Source organism: Centroberyx gerrardi, chromosome 22, assembly GCF_048128805.1.
Source record: "Centroberyx gerrardi isolate f3 chromosome 22, fCenGer3.hap1.cur.20231027, whole genome shotgun sequence".
Classification (NCBI taxonomy): Eukaryota; Metazoa; Chordata; class Actinopteri; order Beryciformes; family Berycidae; genus Centroberyx; species Centroberyx gerrardi.
The window spans coordinates 13416597-13438710 of NC_136018.1; the positions used below are offsets into that span (position 1 = coordinate 13416597).

The 22114-nt window shown below is 42.1% G+C and overlaps 1 protein-coding gene across 2 annotated transcripts in view; it reads left to right on the forward strand.

The window, feature by feature from the left end:
- The window catches only part of myripb (myosin VIIA and Rab interacting protein b), a 108354-nt gene extending 89204 nt beyond the window's left edge, over nucleotides 1-19150 (forward strand). Inside the window, exons 4-17 of one of the 2 annotated variants that reach the window (XM_078291407.1) lie at nucleotides 761-841; nucleotides 1806-1903; nucleotides 2228-2308; nucleotides 3241-3402; nucleotides 8322-8490; nucleotides 9243-9775; nucleotides 9932-10081; nucleotides 10436-11254; nucleotides 11604-11666; nucleotides 15940-16131; nucleotides 16704-16865; nucleotides 17045-17140; nucleotides 17464-17524; nucleotides 19107-19150. In XM_078291407.1, the coding sequence (XP_078147533.1) occupies nucleotides 761-841; nucleotides 1806-1903; nucleotides 2228-2308; nucleotides 3241-3402; nucleotides 8322-8490; nucleotides 9243-9775; nucleotides 9932-10081; nucleotides 10436-11254; nucleotides 11604-11666; nucleotides 15940-16131; nucleotides 16704-16865; nucleotides 17045-17140; nucleotides 17464-17524; nucleotides 19107-19150 (2711 nt within the window). The remainder of the gene's footprint in view (nucleotides 1-760; nucleotides 842-1805; nucleotides 1904-2227; nucleotides 2309-3240; nucleotides 3403-8321; nucleotides 8491-9242; nucleotides 9776-9931; nucleotides 10082-10435; nucleotides 11255-11603; nucleotides 11667-15939; nucleotides 16132-16703; nucleotides 16866-17044; nucleotides 17141-17463; nucleotides 17525-19106) is intronic. The other variant, XM_078291409.1, reaches the window with a different exon arrangement.
- The last annotated feature ends 2964 nt before the right edge of the window (nucleotides 19151-22114 follow it).

A 22114-nucleotide genomic window follows, 5' to 3' on the forward strand; every position in this document is an offset into this window, starting at 1 on the left:
CTCCTATTTTCTACTCCCTTTGCCTCTAAGGTAGCCCTGTCTAAGAATTGTAATCACAAAATTTCCATTTTGGGCCACATGAATGTCCCTTTGCTGTAACTGTAGATTTTGGAGTCGGTGGAGGTGGTTACAGAAATGTAGCAGCACGTAAGTCACAAGAGACGTGGCCTGAATGTGTTATGGCATGGGAAAAAAATATATACAGAAATGTAGTATGTGATGCATATATGCAGTAACAATAGGCCTTTAATACTGTGGGCTCACTTTCCCTGGCCAGATTTTTCCAGTTATTTTAGGGATTCAAACCAGCAACCCTCTGATGACAAGCCTGCTTTTCTAACATTTAGGCTATCGCTGTCCCCAATGAGCACATAAGTTGAGCAACTGGAGCCCAACAATGTGTGCTATATCATGGAGATACAGTGGCGATAGTACTCAAATTAGTGCAAATTAGGGAAATGCAGCAAGGAGGGGGACCAAAAGACTCTAATTGACGAGATTAGGAAATGGAGTTTACAATGTACTTTCATGTGGCAACACTGCAAAGCAAGGCATGCAGCTGTGTTATTATATGGTGTGATATGAGCTCAATATTTGTATTCTGTGACAGTGAAATCTCATTCTTCTGAAGGCTTCAGTTTGACAGCTTTTATCTGAAGGCTTTAATTGACTCTCTCTGTCTCTCTGTCTCTCTCTCTGTCTCTCTCTCTCTCTCTCTCTCTCTCTCTCTCTCTCTCTCTCTCTCTCTCTCTCTCCTCAGAAAGCAGTGTTCACGAGGGAAGTAACGACAACGATGGCAGCATCTGTGGCAGTGACTCGGCCTTCTACAAACAGAGTGAAGGTAAGACAGGCTGTGATAAACATCCAACATTTTAAGGCGATGCAGATGGGTCATTTTGCCCACGATTATAAATGACATCTTTTCCACTTTACATTTATTTCTTAAAGCCTGCTGTATTAGCCAGATTGATTTTTTTTTCACCATTTACCCCTTTCCATTTCCTTAAAAGGTTGCCCATTTGTTGTTGTTTTATTGTTATTGCCCATTTATTGTTGCCTTAACAAATAGAGACCGTTCTGTAAAGTGCATGTGTGTGTGCCTAAGTGGGGTGCTTCAGACTGTGAATCACTTCAGCTCTACACAGCAGTGAAATTGAATTCATCATGGGCAATACACATTGCACGACCCTACACACACACACACACACACACACACACGCAGTCCTCTTTTTGATCACACTGACGCACACATACATAAATGCAGTGGATAAATATTAACAAGGAACAAGGACATGCCTTCACACACACACACACACACACAACTTTACGCACACACACACATAGACATGCTTATGCACACACATGCACATGCACTCACATTCATGCACAAATAAACACACAAACAACCAAATAGCCCCACTCCAACGATAAAGCTAATTTCATTTGTTTGCCAATGATTATGAGTTGTTTGTGCAATGATTAAGATCTGCCATTTAGATAATGACAGCTCTTGAGAGGGCCGCAAATAAACACTCTCTTTGTGTGTGTGTGTGTGGGATTTATGCTTTTAGACTGCGGCGTTCAAGTGCTCCACAATGATAAAAAGGGTTTTATTTAGGGTTATTGGTTAGGGCTAGGATAAGAATTACATTTAGGTTAGGGTGAGGGTCAAAAGTTAAGGGGAGGCATGTGGGTTAGGGGATAAAGGGAAGTCTATAGATTGCCACGCACATGTAATATGTGTGTGCTTAATGTGTGTGTGTGTGTGTGTGTGTGTGTGTGTGTGTGTGTGTGTGTGATCCCAGGACACAGCATGGCAGAGACCCTCACAGTTGCCCTGCGTGTTGCTGAGGAGGCTATAGAGGAGGCCATCGCCAAGGCAGAGGAGTTCAGCGACAGCTTGGTGAGGCATTCCTCTCTTCATCTTCTCCCTCTCTCTCTGTCTTCTCTTTTCTATTTTTTTTGCTCTTTCTTTTGCTCTCTACTCTTCATGCCTCTCTTTCTTTTCCCCCCTCTCTCTCTCTCTCTCTCTCTCTCTCTCTCTTTCATGTCCTCTTACTTCTCCTCTCCTCCCCTCCCTCTTTGGTCTCAGTATCAGCGGGATGCAGTCATGGTTTTTGGCTGAAACGCCTGCACAGAACCTCTTGGTAATTCACAGCCGCTTTGAACAGGCTTTGACGTGTGTGTGTGTGTGTGTGTGTGTGTGTGTGTGTGTGTGTGTGTGCAGGAGAAGCAGAATGAGGCTCGATATCTGCGGGACCACAAAGAGGAGCTTATAGAGGAACTTGCCACAACCATTGTACAAAAAGTAGGTTGAGTAACAAGTATTTTATTTTTGCATGTTTATTTTCCCCTTACTATGGATGCACATAGTTAACTTTATTCAAATGTCAAAGTAAATTGGAAAATGAAAATGCAATAAAGCTAGCCGAAGTCTCACCCGTATCCCCACCTTGAGAGAATGACTGACAGATCGGCAGACTGTGATAATCAGAATGCAAATGGGTGCAATGCTTTTCTCTTTTTCAAATTTGAATTACAGTACAATTTGAATATTGTTAGCCATAAAATAGGGCAAGTCTTTGAAAATGAATTGTAAAACAGCTTTTTCATTTTCATTTTCAGTTTGTCAGAGAATGTTCATAACAGTACGGGAAAAGTCAAATGCAAATTGCATAAAGTTTTTATTTATTATGACTTAAATGCTGCATACATAAATGGAAAAATAGGTTGCAATTATTTGATTGCTTTTCAATTTTTAAATTAGAATTAACATTTGAATATTATTATGTTAACCATAAAGCGGGGCAAGTCTTTGAAAATGAAATGAAAATGGCTTTTTCTTCTCCACTTTAAGGTTGCCAGAGAATGTGCCTACTATTACATGAAAACTCAAAATGGAAACTGGATTATTGGATTTAAAATTTCATTATGGCACAAATTATGCATGCCTAAGTGGAGAAAATAAGCGCTACTGTGAGACTGCATTTTCATTTTCCACTTTGCATTTAGCTTTATTAACATTGGAATAAAGCATACTATGCGCTCCCATACTAAACAGGTTATACCACCACCATGTCTTTTGTCATTATCTCGTCTTATACTTCTCACCTCTCTCTGTCTTTGTCTCACTCTTCCTTCCTACCTTTCTCCCCCCCTCTCTCCCTCATTTTCTCTCCCTTCATTTCCCTCTTTCCGTCCCTATCTTTCCCTCTTTCCGTCCCTATCTTTCCCTCTCAGATCATCCAGAGGAGGAAGCGTTCAGAGATGCAGACAGAGTATGACTTTGTGTGGCCTCAGCCTCAGCCTCTGATCCAGCCCAGCGAGCTGCCCTCCCCCTCCCAGCCCCAAGCCTCCTCCCAGGGACCGCAGGACCCCCTCAAGTCCTCCTACTCCCTCTGGGTCAGTCTATATGCACACAGGACATCTGGATACGTGTGGGGTAGAGCTAATGCCACCTACAGACTTTTAAAATCCTAACAGGCTATATAGACTGTGAAAATAGAAGCAAATCACACAACAAAAGCCGAGCCAATTTTCAAGATGCACAAACTTGATTGGAGTTCATCCTCAGACCTTGGCAACATGTTATCATAAGAGAGAACAGCAAACACGGAGAGACAGCTACTCTCATTTGCTGTTCATATTATTTTCTGGCTCATTCTCCCTGTTTTCATTCTCTTGCTGTCAGAGATTTGTGTCGCACTTCGTCTCACATCACAGGACTTGATCCAGATGCGTCCAGATTTCAGTCTTGGAAATCAAACAAGTTTGAAATACTGTCAGCAACTTGATCGGGAGGCAAGAGACTTTTCTCTCTCACACACGACAGGATTAGCTATGCCGGCCACGGATGAGAGTCCCCCATGTCGGCTTAAAATCAGGCTAAAAGTTGTGCAGTCAGAACCTAGAATAAAATGCTATCAGTGAGTCTTTATTCCTGTCTTTATTCCATTTCAAAGTTATCACAGTCTGTCTGTCAGAGCAGAGCAGCCAAATTTGTCAAAGTCAACTTGGCGAACACAATGGCACTAGCAAAAAAACAAAAAAAACAAAATAGTTCGTTTTGGTTCACCGATGATGTAAATATACGTGGTTTGGATAGGAAATACTAGATTTATTTTCCTGCTTATTATTTTACTCCCACTGCTGAACTTGCATTTTTCCTTTCAGCTCATAAAGGAGCGAGGGGCTGCCCAAGTTGCAAGATCAACAAACACATCCACACACACACACACACACACACTAGTTTGTTTCAGGGTTGTTTAGCGTTTGTTGGCCACTGTGTGTAAAATATAACATATGCAATTACGTAATGCATTAATAACATATTTTACTACTCAAAGCAATTGTCAAACAAAGGTTTTCAAAAAATGACAAGCATTATTTATACATCAGTTAGCAACTTAAGTTGTGCAGCCATGCACTAAGAGAACAATTAGAAAACATTGCATTCAGACAGGAACATTTTAGTCTATATTCTATTAATTGCAGCACACATCTGATATTGTAAGAGGCATTATTTGGGCTACAGCTTTCTTTCGGCTTGTATTTCTGAAAGGATTTAAACCTTCTACATTTCATATTTTTCAGTTAAAAACTGTGAATCTTCAGGATTTGTAACATTTTTGCCAGCCAAAAAACTTAGACACATGCACATACATGTACACACACCCCCACATTACACACTGCTAGCTGCGATAGTGGAAGTGATTTGGGGGTTAAGGGTTCAGTTGTTCACTCGTGTTTTTTATACACCTGATGAATCAGGAACATGACCTTCCCAGACAGATTTAGAAGCTCAGAGTGGACTGAGAAAATCTATGAAATCGGATTGATTCTCACTCACACAACCTTTAGTCGCCTCATGGGGAATCATGCGCGATTCAAGACCTCCTACTACCTCTGACACCGCATGAACCTTAGATCCCTGGTGACTTGTTTGCTTATGTGGATCTCAACAGGTTGTTAGGTTTGTGTGTTTTTTATATGTGTTAGTTGTTCTGGATTCACAGTGAGTTATTGACTGGCTAAAACTTGCAAAGTACACCAAATTCCATCATTAAAACTGTTTCAGCGTCTTTGTATGAATTAACTAATAGCGCCCCCTGCTTTTGGGCGGTCGTAGTCACAACTCTAAGAACAAACTAGTTACGAGATTGGGATGAGTGTGGTTGTCTGCCGTTCTGACAAGTCTGTGCGGTCCATTGCACTGACACACAGGCGTGGACAAGGTGTTAAAGATGTAAAGGTTAATTAAGATGTTGGTTTTGATTGGCTGTCACCTGGGCTACAGCTGAGGATAACACAGCAGTAATGTGGCTCTGTCACAGTATTCACAGCCGTGGTAAATTTATGCATTTTATTTTTAGTTTTTTGAAGGAGCCCCAGCAGATTGGACCATACAGACAGTGACAGGTACATTGTCAACCACATAAGAATGAACTTCAGTGACTTTCAAATAATTTCCTGTGATTGTCCAAACTTTCCAGTCCGATGTGGCAAACCCAACCTATTTGACACATAAAGGAAAAATTCACCCTCAGATACTCTTACGCTGATATCATCAGTTTGTCATGTTTAATGCATTCCAGGAGTTTTGTGATTTCCTTCATTTCCCAGAATGGCATAGTAAGGTTTTCCAGTTGAGCGAGAGTGGAGAGAGAACTTTGCTTTGGTGCTGTGTCTGGTTGTTCAAATATCAAAAAAGATGTCAATGAGAGCCTTGTATTTCACACACTACTGTCGACAGATCCGTAAAGATACAAGCTGTGGCTGCATTGCATTATGGTCTGTTGAAACATTCTATTGAGAAATAGTTACTGAGGTCTCTCTGCCTTTCCTACGATGGATTTCTCCCTGTATGATTGTTGAACGTTGGTGCAAAATTGTGAGTCTAGAAAGAAGCCCTTTATCTGACACCAAAACCTGATGTTTATCATTGATGTTTGCTTGAAAATTGTTGAAAGTTGTTGCTGTTGAAAATATTTCTCAAACTTCATTGTAGCAATACTGAAAACATGACATCATGTCATCTACTAGAATAAGGAAAATACTCCACCAAACAACAAAATGGGCCCAGAAATGCAAGGTTCATCACCAATAGCTGCTTTTTGACAGTGTCAAAGTGTTTTAATGTGGATTTTCCCTTTAAGTAAGCTAAAGCAAACCATGAAAAGTATTGCAAATGTGATTTGACCCAGGTCCGAATCCATTGTCACTGTAAACTTTAGAGTTGGGTCAGAGGAACAGCATAAGAAGAAATTTTACCTGTGCATCATCCTCATTAAATGTGAAAAATTACCTACTCCGGCTTTGAGAGGCAGGCCTGACACATAACAGAGTTGTTTCAGTAATTGAGCCAGATTTGTGAGAAGCACACAGAGCTATACACACAAGCACAGTGACACATTCACACGCATCAGCAATATACACACACCTGGCAGTGTTTCACATTGGCAGTCAGCAGGGACCAGTGTGGAGATTTGTCATCGTCCCATGTGTGAGCGCAGCATCAAAGCTGCGTTCCCCGGCCCCCCCCTCCATTCTGTTTCCCACTGTCTGTTTCACTCAGCCGAGATCAAAGTGCTGCGAAATACACAGGGATTCTCCTCAACTGCCTGACCCGCCATGGGACGGGCTCTCTTTATCAGCTCTCTGCAAACACGCTCACTGAGATGTAATGCATGCAAATACACACACACACACACACATTTGTATTGCAGGACTTGTGAGGACCGGACCGCCGGACACACACCTGCACCCCCAGCACCGACTACATTTACATTTAACCTCAACTCTCTCCACTATAACCTTACTTGAACATGTACCACTCTTTCCTAAAGCTAGAAACTGGAGAATTAACCCTTAAATTTGTGATAAAATGTGGCACTGCTCCGTAGAGAATGAATGGGGCACTGACTTTGTTGACCCATAAGAGTTTTCTTGCAAGTGAGGTTTAAATTCTGGTTCATACTTGTTAGCAGTGCTTGAATATAAACTTACTTTTTCAACTTAGCATGTTATGGCTCCTCAAAGTCAGCGCCCCATTCATTGTCTATGGAGCAGCCCCTGATTTTACAGCCCAGTAACATCATCTATCCTGAGGAACAGTGTGATAACATGTGAATTATTAAAATTGGTGGCATTTCCCTTTAATCTAACCCTAATTCTAAGCCTAATGGAAAACTCTGTCCTAAGCCTAACAGCCCTTTGTTGATGTGAGTTCCTCATTTTGGAGTATTTTCCTCATCTTTCTATCTTTGTGAGGGCATTTCCTTCTACTAAAGTTTGGAGCACAAGAGCACACACACACTCAAAGACACTGACACACACACACAGACACACACTGCTGTACAGCCTCTCATTATTAGTTGTTTTCTAGCACCATCTGCTGATGAGAATGGTGAATCACAACCGCCAGCCCACACACTCCTGCCCAGACGGGAAGTAGACTGGCCAGACGGGTCGAGTGCTGTCCTCTCTGATGAATTATTATATGTGACTGTTCTTGGCTTCTGCACCGCTGCCTCTGTCCAGGCAGCGTTAATCTGTCTGGAGCTCCTGTGTCTGAAAGGCTGTCTGAAGGGCTAGATCAGAGTGGACAATGGGCCGCATTTGTAAAAATGTTCTGTGACTTGATCCTTCATGTCAATTGTGCAATCATTTCAAAGAACATAAAAAATATGAAAATTACATCTCAAGCATTCTCGGGGCAGCATTGTGGTGTAGTGAGTAGGGAGACAGTCCTTCAACTTTATAGTCTCAGAGTTGGCAAGCATCCTGGTTGCTGAAGTGTCCTTGAGCAAGACGCTGGATTCCTCACAGCCCCTGTTCTGTAGCTGATCCTGACCTCTGACCTTACTGTGGAGCTTGGCCAAATGGAAGGAAAATGTCCTTATGGGGATAACAGAAATGAGTTTAAAAAGAAAGAAATTATTTGTTCTGCTTTGATTTGGTCATAAGTTTAAAATAAGTGCATAAGAACTTCTTAGAAATGAGGCTCAGTGTCTCTGGGAAAGAGACTGGCCTGAATGTCATTGACACACACTTTATGGCTGTCCATGCAGAATGGAAATACACAGAATTTAACTATTTAGTGGTGACTATTTGGTGACCAAATTTGTACATGTTAGTTAACAGTGTTTGTGTGTGTGTTTGCATGTAAGTGTGAGTTTTTTGTTGGCAGAGGTTCGCGCATGTGTGTGCGTCTATGCACTTGTTCTTGCTTTTTGTTAGCTTATGTTTGTTTGTGTGTTTCTACCTGTGTGTGTGTGTGTGTGTGTGTGTGTGTGTGTGTATTTCGATGTATGTGTGTGCAGCGGTCACGGTCGGCGTTCTCCCTAACTAGTGACGACTCCCCAGAGAAAGGACCAGAGGAGGAGGGTGCCAGGGCAGGCGGAGGCTTCCAGGAGTACGCCTCTCTGAAGAGGGAGGCCAAGGCCGCCTCACTGCCCAGCTGGAAGAGTGTGGACCGCCTGGACAACTCCAGTGAGAATCACACTCACAGATCTTTTGCATTTATTGGCCAAGCAGTTGTCCTCTGATGGCACAGCTGCCATTGCGGCAAACATTTTCTGTCCCTTCTGTAAGCATTTGGTTTAATATGAGATATATAATGGCATGAATTAAAGGAAATTCCTGCTTCAAATCTTGCCAACTATGCACTTTAAGTCAAAATGTGGGAAGACAGCAATATGCCCACCTACCATGTCCCTTTTAAATTTAAATAATTTGCCCACTGGAGATTCATATCTATCATTTATAAATTAACTTGGTTATTTCACATGGAGATAAACATGTTTGAGGTTCTCCCATTTGGATTTGGTGGTTTCAATATGCTAAGGCCATTTACTTGCACTAGGGTTGATACAACATTTGACTCCTTTATCCCTCTCATCAAGATTATGGAAAGTCTGGTTATGGATTGATCATATTTTCCGTTTCTTGCCATTCCGGCCATTCTTTTTAGCCTTCTATACCTTTCACTTTGTATTAGTATTACAGAGCTGAAGAGTTACCAAGGCAGTCAATTCAAATATCATCTTTCCTAAAAAATCTTGACATGAATTCAAATCTTCAGCCTATTACCCTAATAGGTTATTATGTATTGTTTGACCTATTCTTCACTAATTCCACCAGACTTTTGAAGACAAGTGCAGCTGGATAAGCTGGATAAGCTGGAAGAGAGTTTGCTTTTTAACTTTTTTTAACTTTTGTACTATCTGGTCCTGCTGGTCCAGGTGCGTCCTCGGTGCTGCAGAGCCCAGACGGTAACTGGATCGCCCTGCAGAGCTCCCAGCTGTCCCGGCCCGGCCTGCTGACCAAGAGGAAGAGCCTGGTGTTCAGCGTGTTGGAAAAGGAGTCCGGCGTCGTCTCCGCCTACGACGAGATGGGATCCGACTCCGATGAGAACGACGAAGGCGGGTGGGGTGCGGCATTGCGACAGTTCCGACGCAAGCTGTCTGACGAGACGTACTACACGGACTCGCAGCACGACCCGGAGTGGACGTACACCCAGCACCTCCCGGTCACCTCGCCATCCTCCGGCCAGTACACCAACACGGAGACCCTCAACTCGGACTCGGAGGCCTCGTCGGTGCCCTCCGCGCGTCCCCGCAAACCGCCCCACAACCTGCTGAAGAAGAAAGGACCGCCGGACACACACCTGCACCCCCAGCACCAGCCGCTCTACCACCAACACCATCACCATCACCAGAACCTCCCTCCGTACCCGCTCCACTCAGAGGCACTTGATGTGAACTTTAACCCTAAGGTGATTTCTCTTCACATTGTACCTTTGGACACAGGAAAAACATGTGATTTTCCATCCTGAACATGGAAAAAAACATACAAAACATTAAAAACATAGGGTTGAAAATAAGTAAATTCAGTGGTTGATGAATTAATAGTAAAAGTTGTTGACCCCTAGGTGATGGGAGACAGCAGCGAGGCCGAGGAGAGGCAGAACGACCCGATCCGAAGGTCACGGAGACGCAGGAAGAGCAAGAGAGAGTCGTCGACAGAGCAGACAAAGCCTGGAGGCCAGAGCCACACACAGTCCATCTACCCATTAGTACAAGTAAGATGCCACACCTACAGTTATACTAATTGATGATAAAGAATGATTAACTTAGAAGTCAGTAAGAAATTGTGCTGTTTTGTTGTGAAATATAGTTTCACCACTAGGGGGCAGCAAATTACTGTTCCTTTGTCATTGAGAAATACTTGACATTTATTTGGTGATGCAGTTCAGGCTCCCTAATCTCTTTAGTACTTTTCACTAATTGATGAGTGTTTGAAATCAGTGAATTATTTTGTAATAATAATAATTTAAAGTGAATAATGTTTTTAGGTACACTTTTCATGAACACATCCTCTTGCTCTCTCTGTATGTCTCTCTTTGTCTCTCTCCCCTGCACTCTCTCTCTCCAAGGAGAACAGTGGCTTTCTACTCAACGCGCTTTTGAAGAGGAGTCTAAGTGAGGAACAGTCAGTTCCTGACACTGTGCCCACTACTGTCTCTATGCCGATGGCCACGGCCGGACCCGAGGTCTTCAATTTAGACACCATGACACCTGAGCCGGAGGACTTGGACACGGTGGCCCCTAACTCAGCGGCCCCCAGCCCCCCTCAGCCCCGCTCCCTGGCCCCCGGGCCCCAGCACTCCCCCAGCAGCTCAGGGCCCGGATCCGGCTCTGGGGACCCTCTCGAACAGGAACTACGATCCAAACTTAACCAGCTGGTCAGCCACGCCAGCAGCAAGGACAGCAGCTCATCCGAGGACGAGTGCGTGAATCGGCCCGCCGACAAACAGACGGATAAAGAGAGCGACAGACAGAAAGAGAAGCCGCGACCAAACGACAGGGAAAGAGAAAGGCAGAGGGCGAGTGAGAGGCTAAGAGACAGGCCGAGCAGTAAGGAAAGAGAAAAAGGAAGTGAAACGGTGGAACAAGTGAATGGACCAGAGCCGGAAAGAAGCGAGAGACTAATGGAAAGTCCATCACTGAGAGACAAGGGGAGAGTTAGGGAGAGGAGGTTGGAGAAAGGAGGGAATAGTTTGGAGGAGAAAGTAGACGACAAGGAGCAAAAGAGAGGAGACAGAGGAGAGGGAAACAGGCAAAGTAAGAGACAACAAAAAAGAGATGTGGAGAAGGAAGTGGGACAGACAGGAGGAGGAAGGAGGAGTGGATCCAGCGCAAGCTCGCCTGCTGTGACCCCTTCATCCCTGGAGGGGGCGCTGTCAGACGGACAGGTGAGGAGATGCGCAGAAACTACATTGATTTTCTTCTGCTTCGGTCACTCCTGCAAGTGGTGGGGAATGTCTGAGCTCTCTGTCTGGTTCTAAATGTCTTTTTCTCATTTATTTTTTCTTCTTTTTCTGTCTACCCACGCTCAACATCTGTCTTCATCATCTTTGTCCTTCCTCTCTTACCCATGTATTTCTGTGAGAATCAATCCCATACTTCTCTCTCTCCATCTTCTTGTGTTTTTCCTTCTCACCTTCCTTTCTTGCTGTCCTTCCCACCTTCTCCGGTTCGGTTGGTGTGTGTGTGTGTGTGTGTGTGTGTGTGTGTGTGTGTGTGTGCGTGTGTGTGTGTCAGGAGGGACAGAATGAGTTGGAGCTACAGCAGAGGCTTCAGTTACTCTCCTCTCTCTTGCAGCAGGTGAGAACCATCGTCTAGAAAGCAAAGGCATTCTGGGATAGCCTGAACAGGATGCCATGCTTGAAGACACCACATGGCCCCCAACCCCCAACCCCCAACCCCAAAACATACACACACATGCACACAAACACACAACCCCTTGCACATACTTTCAGACACATACATTCACATAAATGCACATGCATGCAGGTACACAATACGTGCATGCTTGCATGCATGTGCTGAAGTGTTTCTCTACACCCTTTTTGCTGTGCTTGAAGCAGCTTAGGTTTCTCAAGACGGTATCACACACTTTATTTTGGTGTAACTGGGTTGAGTGTCACCTGTGCTGGACAGCAGAGTCCCGGTTCATCACCCATTTACTGCAAAACCTTTTACAGGGCAGTGCAAACTCTGACCCTGATGAAGACCTTAGTGGTCGCAAGGCGTTGGTTTTAATCTTGCTATGTCCTAATAAAGGCTTTTCAAGTTCAAGTTTTGATTTTGTATTAACAGCAGAGTGCCTTGGACTTTCTTTTTGAGTAACTCAATTTTTACAAAGGACACCTTTTACAAGGTAGAGACACTCCTTTTCTTCAACCGAAGTTGATCTCACCTGATTTTTCCAAAGAGCACCTGCAGACATTAATTCTATAAATAAAACCCAAGCAGAGCTTCACTTCACTTTCCTGCGTCTTTCACTGGGCAGGTCAAACAAGAACAACGGTTGCCTGGTGAAAGGCCCTCAAAGGGGAAGGAGGGTTAAAATTCAAATGAGCTAAACAATATAAACAATAAATACACAACAGCGGGAAACACACATGATATTAAACCAGATAAACTAACAAATATTATATAATAAATGTTGCCTGAATGCAACAATACAAAACAAGTTAACGCCCGTTCTCTGGGGGGTGTCGAAAGGCATTCTGGGAAATGTAAGAAATCACTAACTTAAGTAGAAGTAAACAAGGCAGCTTGAGAGAAAGTGGATACACCAAAAAAGTAAATTACAACATTGATTTAATTCCACTACATAACCAAAACAAGCAACATGACATAAGAAAAATCATAGTAACAGGAGACATCCATACAGAATAAATATAAATAACATTCTGTCATATTTCTCTCAGTTTAACACACACTGGGTATACAAAATATTAGGAACACATCCACTTTCCATAAACTAGACCAGGTCTCACGTGACAGCTATGATCCATTATAGATTTCACATATCAAATTCACTCCAGTCATGAAAGGGAGACGTAAATGAAAGGGAAGAAGGTTAAAAAAAAAAAGGTATTTTGAGTTTTAAGACAACTGAAGCATGGATTGTGGAAAAGCAAATGCAATTACATAAGATCATCTAAGAATCGAGCAAATAATATAAATAGGCAGGTAAGCGTATGGACAAGCCTCGACGCATAGAAAGGCAGCCAGATGGACACACACACACACACACGTTTGGACATGCCCCTACCATGTCCCCTACCTGCTGTACAAGTGCCACATGTAAGGTGTGTGGGCCTTTGACGGTCATTAGCCACACTCATTACAAAGGTGCCAATGAGTCATGCTTGTTTTTTACAATACGTGTGACACATCGAATCTATTTCTGCTTTCACAACTTCCTTTGAAACCCACTAGGAACATGACGTTAGTAATATTTTTACCTGTCTGTTCTTTATTCTTTATTTAGTATTTCTATCAAATTACACAATTGTTTCAATCTAATTAGCCTATTTTGGGTAAAAAAAAAAAAAAAAGTGTCTAGAATGTTTCTCTTATTAAATGCAGCAGCAAAATATAGCAAAACTACAAAACAATCTCTAAAATGTTACCCTTTTGTAGACAGAGGTTTTAAGACTCATACTCAAACTCCACTCATATTCCATAGTGAGTTTTACTCTCGTGCCAGAAATTATTTTTTTATTTTATTTACCTCCTTTTTATTTGATTTTCCTCACTTTGGAACCAGGCTCTTTATTTGTATCACACAGCCAAGTCTGAGTTTAACTCTCAGCCTCGACATCAGTCAGAAGTGTGTGTGTGTGTGTGTGTGTGTGTGTGTGTTTGATCTGCATGGTGATGTTGTGGCTCTTTGGAGTGGATGAGAGCGACAGACTCTCACCCAAGATCCATTTCTCCATTGACCATCCCCAGTCAATATCTCACAACGTCCATCTTTTGCTCCTCAGTCTCTTTATAAATCATCGCCGAGTGGTGGTTAAGAAAGAGATAAGAGGGTTGGTAGGTTACCTCTTATCTCTCACATGATATTGTATCTTGTCTTTGAGCAGAGTGCCACCCCCCGCCTCTTTTCCCTCCCTCCCTACCTGCCACTCTTGTCGTCAGCCCAAACTCGCTCTTTCAGACTGTCACGGCGAGTGTGTCTGGCTGAGAGGGATCAATGCAGCCCCGATCCTACTGATCAAAGCTTCAGCCAGTGACTAATTCATTATTGAATTACATCTATCTCTCTTCACAGCTCGCTCTCTTTCTTACTCACACTGTTTTCATCTATTCCAAGAAAAAAAAAAAAACAATGGCAGTTCTTTACTTCACCTCTTCACCCCAGAGGTGAAGGCCTGAATTTGGAAACGCACTAGTGGACAAGCAAGCTGCTCCAGTAACATTGAGCGGTAGTAAACACAATGAGTAATTCTTAATTGTTAATGAAAAATTGTGGTTATCAAAACCATATTATTTCCTTTGTTTGTGAACAGCATTTTCATATAGTGCCAAAAGATCCCCACCACTTGCTTTGTTAATCCACTCTCAAATTAATTAGCTGAGCTCTTGTCATATAAACACTGTGTGGCAGCTATCAGTGACATTTGGTTACATGTTTGTTGTTTGGAAATAGAGCAAAATGGCCCAGTTTTTTATAGTGTAGTCTGAAAGTTCCAAAGAGATTAATTTTCCATCAGCAAGTCCTAAACTTCAAAAATCTATTTGGATATGCTCATAATGGATAGACTCAAAACAATCTTGGATAACCTTACAAACAATTAGAAAATTGATTACTGCTTGATTGAAAATTGATGGCTGATGGATTTAATTCCTGATTCCCCAGCTGCACACCTGAACCTCATTAATTGCGATTGGGAGTGGTGGAGATGATCATACATCACTTTTCGAAATGGACTGTTTTTACAGAAGCTTAGAAATTTAAATGGAGTGATGGAGCCGGAGAAGGTCATTAAACAAACAGCTGTAAGAGACATTCACTGCAACATCCCTTTTAATCCGTTCAAAGCCTCAAAAACAAAAGAATATATCAGCAGCTCCTTTGTCTTCTTCTTGGAACCTTCCTTTTCTCCTTTCCTCCTGCGCTTCCTTTGCAGTTTCCACCTTCTTCCTACACCATCTGATTGCTCTTCACAGGTCAAGCATGTATGGATGTGCATGTTCACAAAGCAACTGATTGGGCTTGAGGAAACTGGGTCAATCTTTGCTCATCCATGTTGAAGTTATGTCAGACTTGGGATGGGAGAGAAACATTTCCAGCAGTGGGCCAAATATTACCGTTATTTCTCTGTGGATTCTTGAGATCCATTCATTTCTAGTATGTTTTTCAGAGGGGAATCTGTGAAATAATAAATGTTTGTGTTATTCGCAACTTGTGTATGATGTGCATCTTGGCACAACAGTATGACACAGCTGAACTGTCTGCACTTGAAGGATGTTATTCTGCACAAGTAGACACTTTCCCTAAAGTTAATTATGACGTTTTTAAAATGTTGTAGGTGTTGTTCTGTTGTAACAACATGCAGAAATGTCCTTTTTCTTTTTGTATTAAATAAAAGATGCCACACAAAATCTGCACCCATTAATTAGAATGTGTTCAATAATTTACCGTGGCAGTGGTTCCTCTGCCCTATTCTCAGTGACAGCCAATTAAATTATCATGCTAATTAGGTGTCAATGGACTCCACTGATCGTCCTCGTCTGCGTGCAAGTGGACCTCATTCAAGACATGACAGAAAGCCAAGGTCTGGCCTGCAGAACTGTAGTTTCACAGAAAAGGTGGTGGTGGCCCTTTCCTGTATGTTGAGAAGTCATAATTAAGAATTCATAAATGACAGGAATACATCTTGTTTTAAGAGAATATCTACTTTTGCAGAATAACAAACAAAAAGTCAATTTTGGTATAGAATTCATCCTTAACCATGACCTTTCTACTGGACTGCAGCCTAGTTTACAGTTGACATTTTATTGACTAACTGTGTGTGTGTGTGTGTGTGTGTGTGTGTGTGTGTGTGTGTGTGTGCGTGTGCGTGTGTGCGTGGAGCAGAAGTACTCGGCGGCCTCTCTCTGCAGCATCACCACAGAGGTGCTGAAGGTGTTGAACGCTACAGAGGAGCTGATCGGCGAGGCGGGAGGTGACAGCTACACCCCGTCTGAGTCCATGAGCGCCTCTCCCATCTCCAGCAGCTCCGACACCCGCCGGCTGGACCAGAGGCTCACCAAGATGGAGGAGAATGTAAGATAGACAGCATGTTTATTCAGAGTTAACAAAGAACATAGTGGGGGCAGGTCAAAAAAGGAGGACTGATGTTTTCAAATCTCACTATGTAAAGATTAAAAGTTGCAATGTTATATACATTTGTGGCATGTACAACAGTCATACAACAAATGATCTGGATTCATTGTAGAACTGTAAATACATTGAGCATTCAAAAGATGTTGAAAAGGTGTAAAAATGGACTTTAACAGTTATTTGTTTCAAGGCATTGATTGCTATTTTTCCTCATATTTTCCGTAACATCTGCAGTCAACAAGGAAGATTGTTTTAATAATGTGTGCTAACAAGACAGGTGTCAAATCTGAAAACCTCAAATCTTATCCTGTTTCTACCATATCTTGGTAAAAATGATTTCACTTATTAAACGATGTGCCCACTGGAGCCAAGTGTCCTGCACATTTAATCAAGAGTGCCTCAGATACTTGAGAGATTACTTGTCTGTGTATTTCCACACAATGAGAAAAGGTTATGGAAAATAATGGCTCTCATGGTGGAAGAGCCTGTCGGTCTTAACGCTGCTCTGTGTGCAGGTGTACCTGGCTGCGGGTGCAGTGTACGGCCTGGAGGGGGCGCTGGGGGACCTGGAGGAGTGCGCCCGCAGCATCAGCAGCGGCACCACAGACACAGAGCTGGCCTTCCTGGAGGACCAGGTGGCCACCGCTGCCGCTCAGGTCCAGCAGTCTGAACTACAGGTATCACCAGACATGGCATGGTTGTTTGCTTATTATTCAAACAGCTTATTGTAGATAGACAACATGACATCACATTGTTATCTTTTGACTAAAAATGCAACAAAGATTACTTCAGTCAGTTATGTGAAAAATGTCATAGTGGAGTTTGTTTGTTAAGTGGAGTCTGTCTCTTCTTTAAGATATCAAACATCGAGGCCAGGATATCGGCTCTGAAAACAGCCGGCTTGAATGTCACTGCCTGCAATCGTTTCTCCAAGTTCAAGCCAAAGGCGAAGGTATTTACCGGACGTGACCTTAAAGTTCCCCTATCCACTTCACACAAAGTCACACACAGTCATACTTTAAAGGACTACACCGACTTTTTGGGAGTTTGGCCCATTGGTCACCTTACCCAATATCTGATGAGAGGGTTGGCACCAAAATCATCTGTGCGTCTAGGTAATGCTAATTGCCTAATGGTTATAGTATGCTAAAGCATTAGCAGAGCTATGTACTGGAGACACAGAGGTGATATTGGGTAAGGTGACTAATGGGCCACACTCCCAAAAAGTCAGTTTAAGTGCGTATAGGCTAATATTAATTCTTATTCTCCCTACAGCCTCAAACCCTGGACTCATCACGCCATCAGAGGAGAAAGCTACCAGCCCCTCCACTTAAAGGTACCAAGCAAAGTTATTATAGTTAATTCATAAAAAACTAAAATCTAAACTGAGGCAATAATCTGCTTCCAAATCTAACGGAAATAAAAATTGAAATCTTTCAGAATCATTTTTTAGATTTTTGGTGTGAGTGAAGAGTGAATGGGAGAGGGTGTATAGGAAAGATTTTTAAAATGATATCCTATAATTATATCCTTTAATAGCTTGTTTGGACACATTCTGACTGGCATTGAGGACCAAATTGAAACTAAAAGAAAAACAAAAATATTTCTGAAGGGTGTAGTCAATTATTTCATATCAATGCCAATTCAAGAAGTGGATTTTCCTCAAAATCCCAAATTTGATAAATAACTTTTCTTCAAAAATCCCATATATCCTGTCTTGAATGAAGTAACTGAGACTTACAGCGGTCAGTCACGACTCAAGTGTGACGTCACATTCTGAATTTATTCAATCCTGATATTGAAAGGAACTGAAAAAAGAAGAGGCTATATTTTTTCAATCTACAATAATCTAGTTGACTAAATGACGCCAGCTGTTGAAGTAACACTTACAGGTACGTCTGTATTGCTTTGATGATGTTCTACTCACATTCTTCTACTTATAGATGATCAATATATTAAGAAAAAGGAAGTCCGTAGCCTGGGTTGGATCAGAAAATCACAAGAGGACAGAAGTTATTCTCTGTGAATGAAAATCTTTGTGTTTGATGTCAATATGTTTACTATAGAGCAAGGTAGTGAATAAACAGACATACGCCTTCTTGGTATATGTGTGCACTCGGCTCATCAATCACTGCTCTCATTACCACGAACCCTGCTTGACAGACTTATATGTGTGTGTGTGTGTGTGAGTGTGAGAGAGAGAGAGAGAGAGAGACAGGGACAGATGGAGAGATGAGACAGAGAGAAAGGGATGGCGGGAGACTTTTGTTCGTCTTTAGTTAACATCACACATTTTGAGCTTTGTGCTGAAAGAAGAGATTGGATGCTGAATGGATGTGAAAGTGAATACATCTGCTAGAGAGGGACTAAGTAACTGAAAAGCTCCATTAGATGTAAAGCAAGCAAATGGAAACACAGAGTACAGCAGGATAAGGCTATTTTATCAACCAACAAGGAGTCGGTTCCTTTTCATGTCAGTGAATGGCCTTTTACTGTTGGGCTTTTCTTTATTTTCTTTTTGGTCTCTTTTTTTCTTCACCAGCATCCACACAATAGCTCTGATTCAGCGTGGCTTTTTTTTTCGATACAGTTCCAAAGACAGACAGCACACAGGACAACGGGGTAAAATCAGTGACCAAGCCATGTAATCACAGCATTGATTGCAGCTTAGAGCATCCTTTATATGAGTCTGTCATACGCTCCAAATTTATACAATCTGCGGCTGGGAAGACTGTCCTGAGATTTTAGATAGAACTGGACCATGTTTTTTAAAAGTTCTTCTGAATCATAAGCTATTGATAGTCTCTGTCTGAATAGCTCACACATCATATGTGATTGTTGTTTTTTTTTGGCTATAGATTAAAAGAAAATGAAACTGCTGCTTTACTTCACATGGTGCTGCGATTGTGGTGTTTCAGAGAAGTTGGAGCCGGAGCAGCAGGTGAAAGTGTTTCGGCCATAGTGACAGTCAGCAGCACAAAGGGTCCCTCAGGGCCGCTTCAGACCCCCAGGGACGGGGCCCGTCTAATCCAGTGCCTTGATCCAGCGTCCGCCTCCAGCTCCAGGCCAAGCAGGGGCCAACAGCTGCCCTGTGTGACCCACCCAGCACTCAGCCAGGCACGGCACCAATCAGTCAAATGCCTCTCAGATGCCTCACTACTCTCACTTTCCTTTTCCGCCCCGGCCCAACCTAGCCGAAGACTGGACTGGCTCTCCCCCCCTTTACCACTTTCCCCTCTCTGTCTTCCCCCTTCCGCACCATGCACATAACTCCAAGCAAGGATGGCTCGACAGATGGTGTCTCTGCCTTAAAATCTGCAAACACTCCTCGCGAGACAACTTGCCGTCCAAACTCAAAAAAGAATACCTAACGTGACGTCGTTGTACAGAAAAAAAACAAACTGTCATCTCTTTTTTCTATCTGTTTGCAAGAGTGTTGTAGGTGTTTGAAATTAATGTACAATGAAGATGTGGAAAAATCATGTGAAACTTTATGTGATTCAATGTCCCAAAAAGAGGCTGAACCATGTTTTATACTGCATCTTCTTCTCGCCAAATGAAATGTCACAAGGAATCTCAGAGCCTTTTGAATGTCTGTGTCAGTTTTCAAACTCAGCTGTCGGATGGTAATCATCGGTTTGGAGATGATTGTGACATTTTAACTGAAGTTCATTTACCAGAGAAAAGTGTTGATGTGTAAAGTATCAGGGCCAAAACATTTTTTCGTCCTTCTTTCCTGCTACCAAAATTGCTAAATGGCAATAATGGAACACAAAGCACACTGTCCCGCAGAAATATTTCCTTATTCGCCATGTCAGGATGTGAACAGCCTAAAACAAACTTCACCAATTAAGTAAATGCCAACAGTATTGATGACTCATTAGTAAAGTTCTCTCCCATTTATTTTAAAAAGTAATTGTTGATAAGAATTGTTGGAGACACGCACCACAGCCTTCCTGCAGAAGCTGTGGGATGCTGCATCGAAATGAGTCAAAACAAGGTCTGAATAAGTCTGAATGTCAGACCCACATGGAACTAAACATAGGCCTCCATGGGTCTGACATTCAGGATTGGTCTGAAAGTGAATCCATTTAATGAAAACCTTGCCTTCCCTTGTGCAGTATTCTTCATCTCAAGGTCATGTTTCTTCCATTCACCCCCTTTTCCTCGCTGTCTCTTTATTTAGTTTCAAACTCTGTGGCCTTTTATTTGGACAAAAGATGTTTTCATGTTTTCCCTTCGCTGTATCACGTCAGAACTTTTGTGTTGCGTTCAGAAATCTTGTAAAGATTTATACATAATGAAGTCTGATGGACTTTATGACAAATGCCATGAAACCATGATTTTGTTACAAGCAATTTATTTTTGTACTTACTGAAAGTTTTTATGCAGTATCACTGAATCAAGTACTATTGCAACTTAAAGGCTTTATTCTCTCCTTAAAGGAGCCCTCCTCAGTCCTGTCAGACTCTTATGTTTTATGACTCAAAGTGCTTTCAGTGTATGCCTGTGTTTACCATTTGAAATTTTGCTTCTAATGACGATGGTAATTAAAAATGGGTGACACCATGGCGTTTTTGGAGTGGCTAGTACGACCATTCATACTCCTCAGAGTCTAGATAGGAGAATGCCGCCTTTCATTTTTGGATTTCTTTTCCACACTAGAGATAACAGCACTTTGTGACCACCTACATTAGTTAGATTATCAGTTCGTCATCTGCAAGGTTATCAAAGTTTTTGCTTGATGATTACAGCTTAAGTGCAGGGTTGAATTTCCTGATGGACTGCTTGAACTAAAGGTGTGATGATCTTCTGTTTGAATGCTCTGCCCCCCTCCATTAGTGACCTTTTCATCCCAGCCTGTCACATCTCTGGTTTTGCAGATTGATCCTGTACCTTTGTCAGTCTTGTTCCCAGAGGTGTCAATGTATAAAAGCATGTTTCTGGTTTTATCAAATAGATGTACAAAATTCCCATGAGAAGCACAGCCACGGGGGTCCAATCATCAATGTCCTGTATTTTTCTATTGTAAAAAAAAAATATTTTATCTCATCTCAGAATTTGTTTATACAGTATATATATATGTGTGAAAAGATGGATATGATATAGAATAATGTATGAATTGCCCAATCATAGTTGCCCAATCTTTCAGTGTTGTGTGCAGGAGACTGTGTATAACTGTCATGACTTCTAAGGCTGGATTCACAGATGAACTCTGTTCACACCACTGTATCTGCGTCACATATATATTTTGCCCTATGTGTCCCAGATATGGTGGTGTGTCAATGTCTGGCTCACAAATGATCAGATTCACACACAGCTAAAAAGAAATATTCATTTGTTCCTGTGTAAATCCAACCTGAATGACTATAGTGAGGTTCACTGTGCACAACTCCACAGGATTCACTTATATGTGCAATTGTTTGTTGCAATCCATATACCATATGTTGGGGAAAATATTAACAAGCAAAAAATACAGATTCTCTATGTGCCACATTACTCTGATTGAGAAAAAAATGTAATATGAAATGAATAAAATTTGCAAACCTAAAATAATTGAGCTTCCTCGTTTTAAGAAAATGTTTTCCTGAGAGCATTTCCTGATCATGAACTTGGAAAAAATGGGACAAGCTGATCAAAGAACATAATCACAACATTCTCATTTATTAATCAATATAGAATGCATTTTTTCATATGTACAGATTAGAGCTAGTTTTACATTTGGTCAGCAATTTCAGTCAGGGATCCTATCAACAAAGGCTTCATAACAGACACCAGAGAGAAATACAGAATGCAGGTAAGAGTCAGAGCAAAAGAGAATATATAACCCTTATCAAAATAAAAAAATAAAGACACTTCTTCCACAGACTCGGAATTGTTGGTGGGTGTTGTGGAGGACGGAGAGAGGAGGGAGGAGAGCACGCTG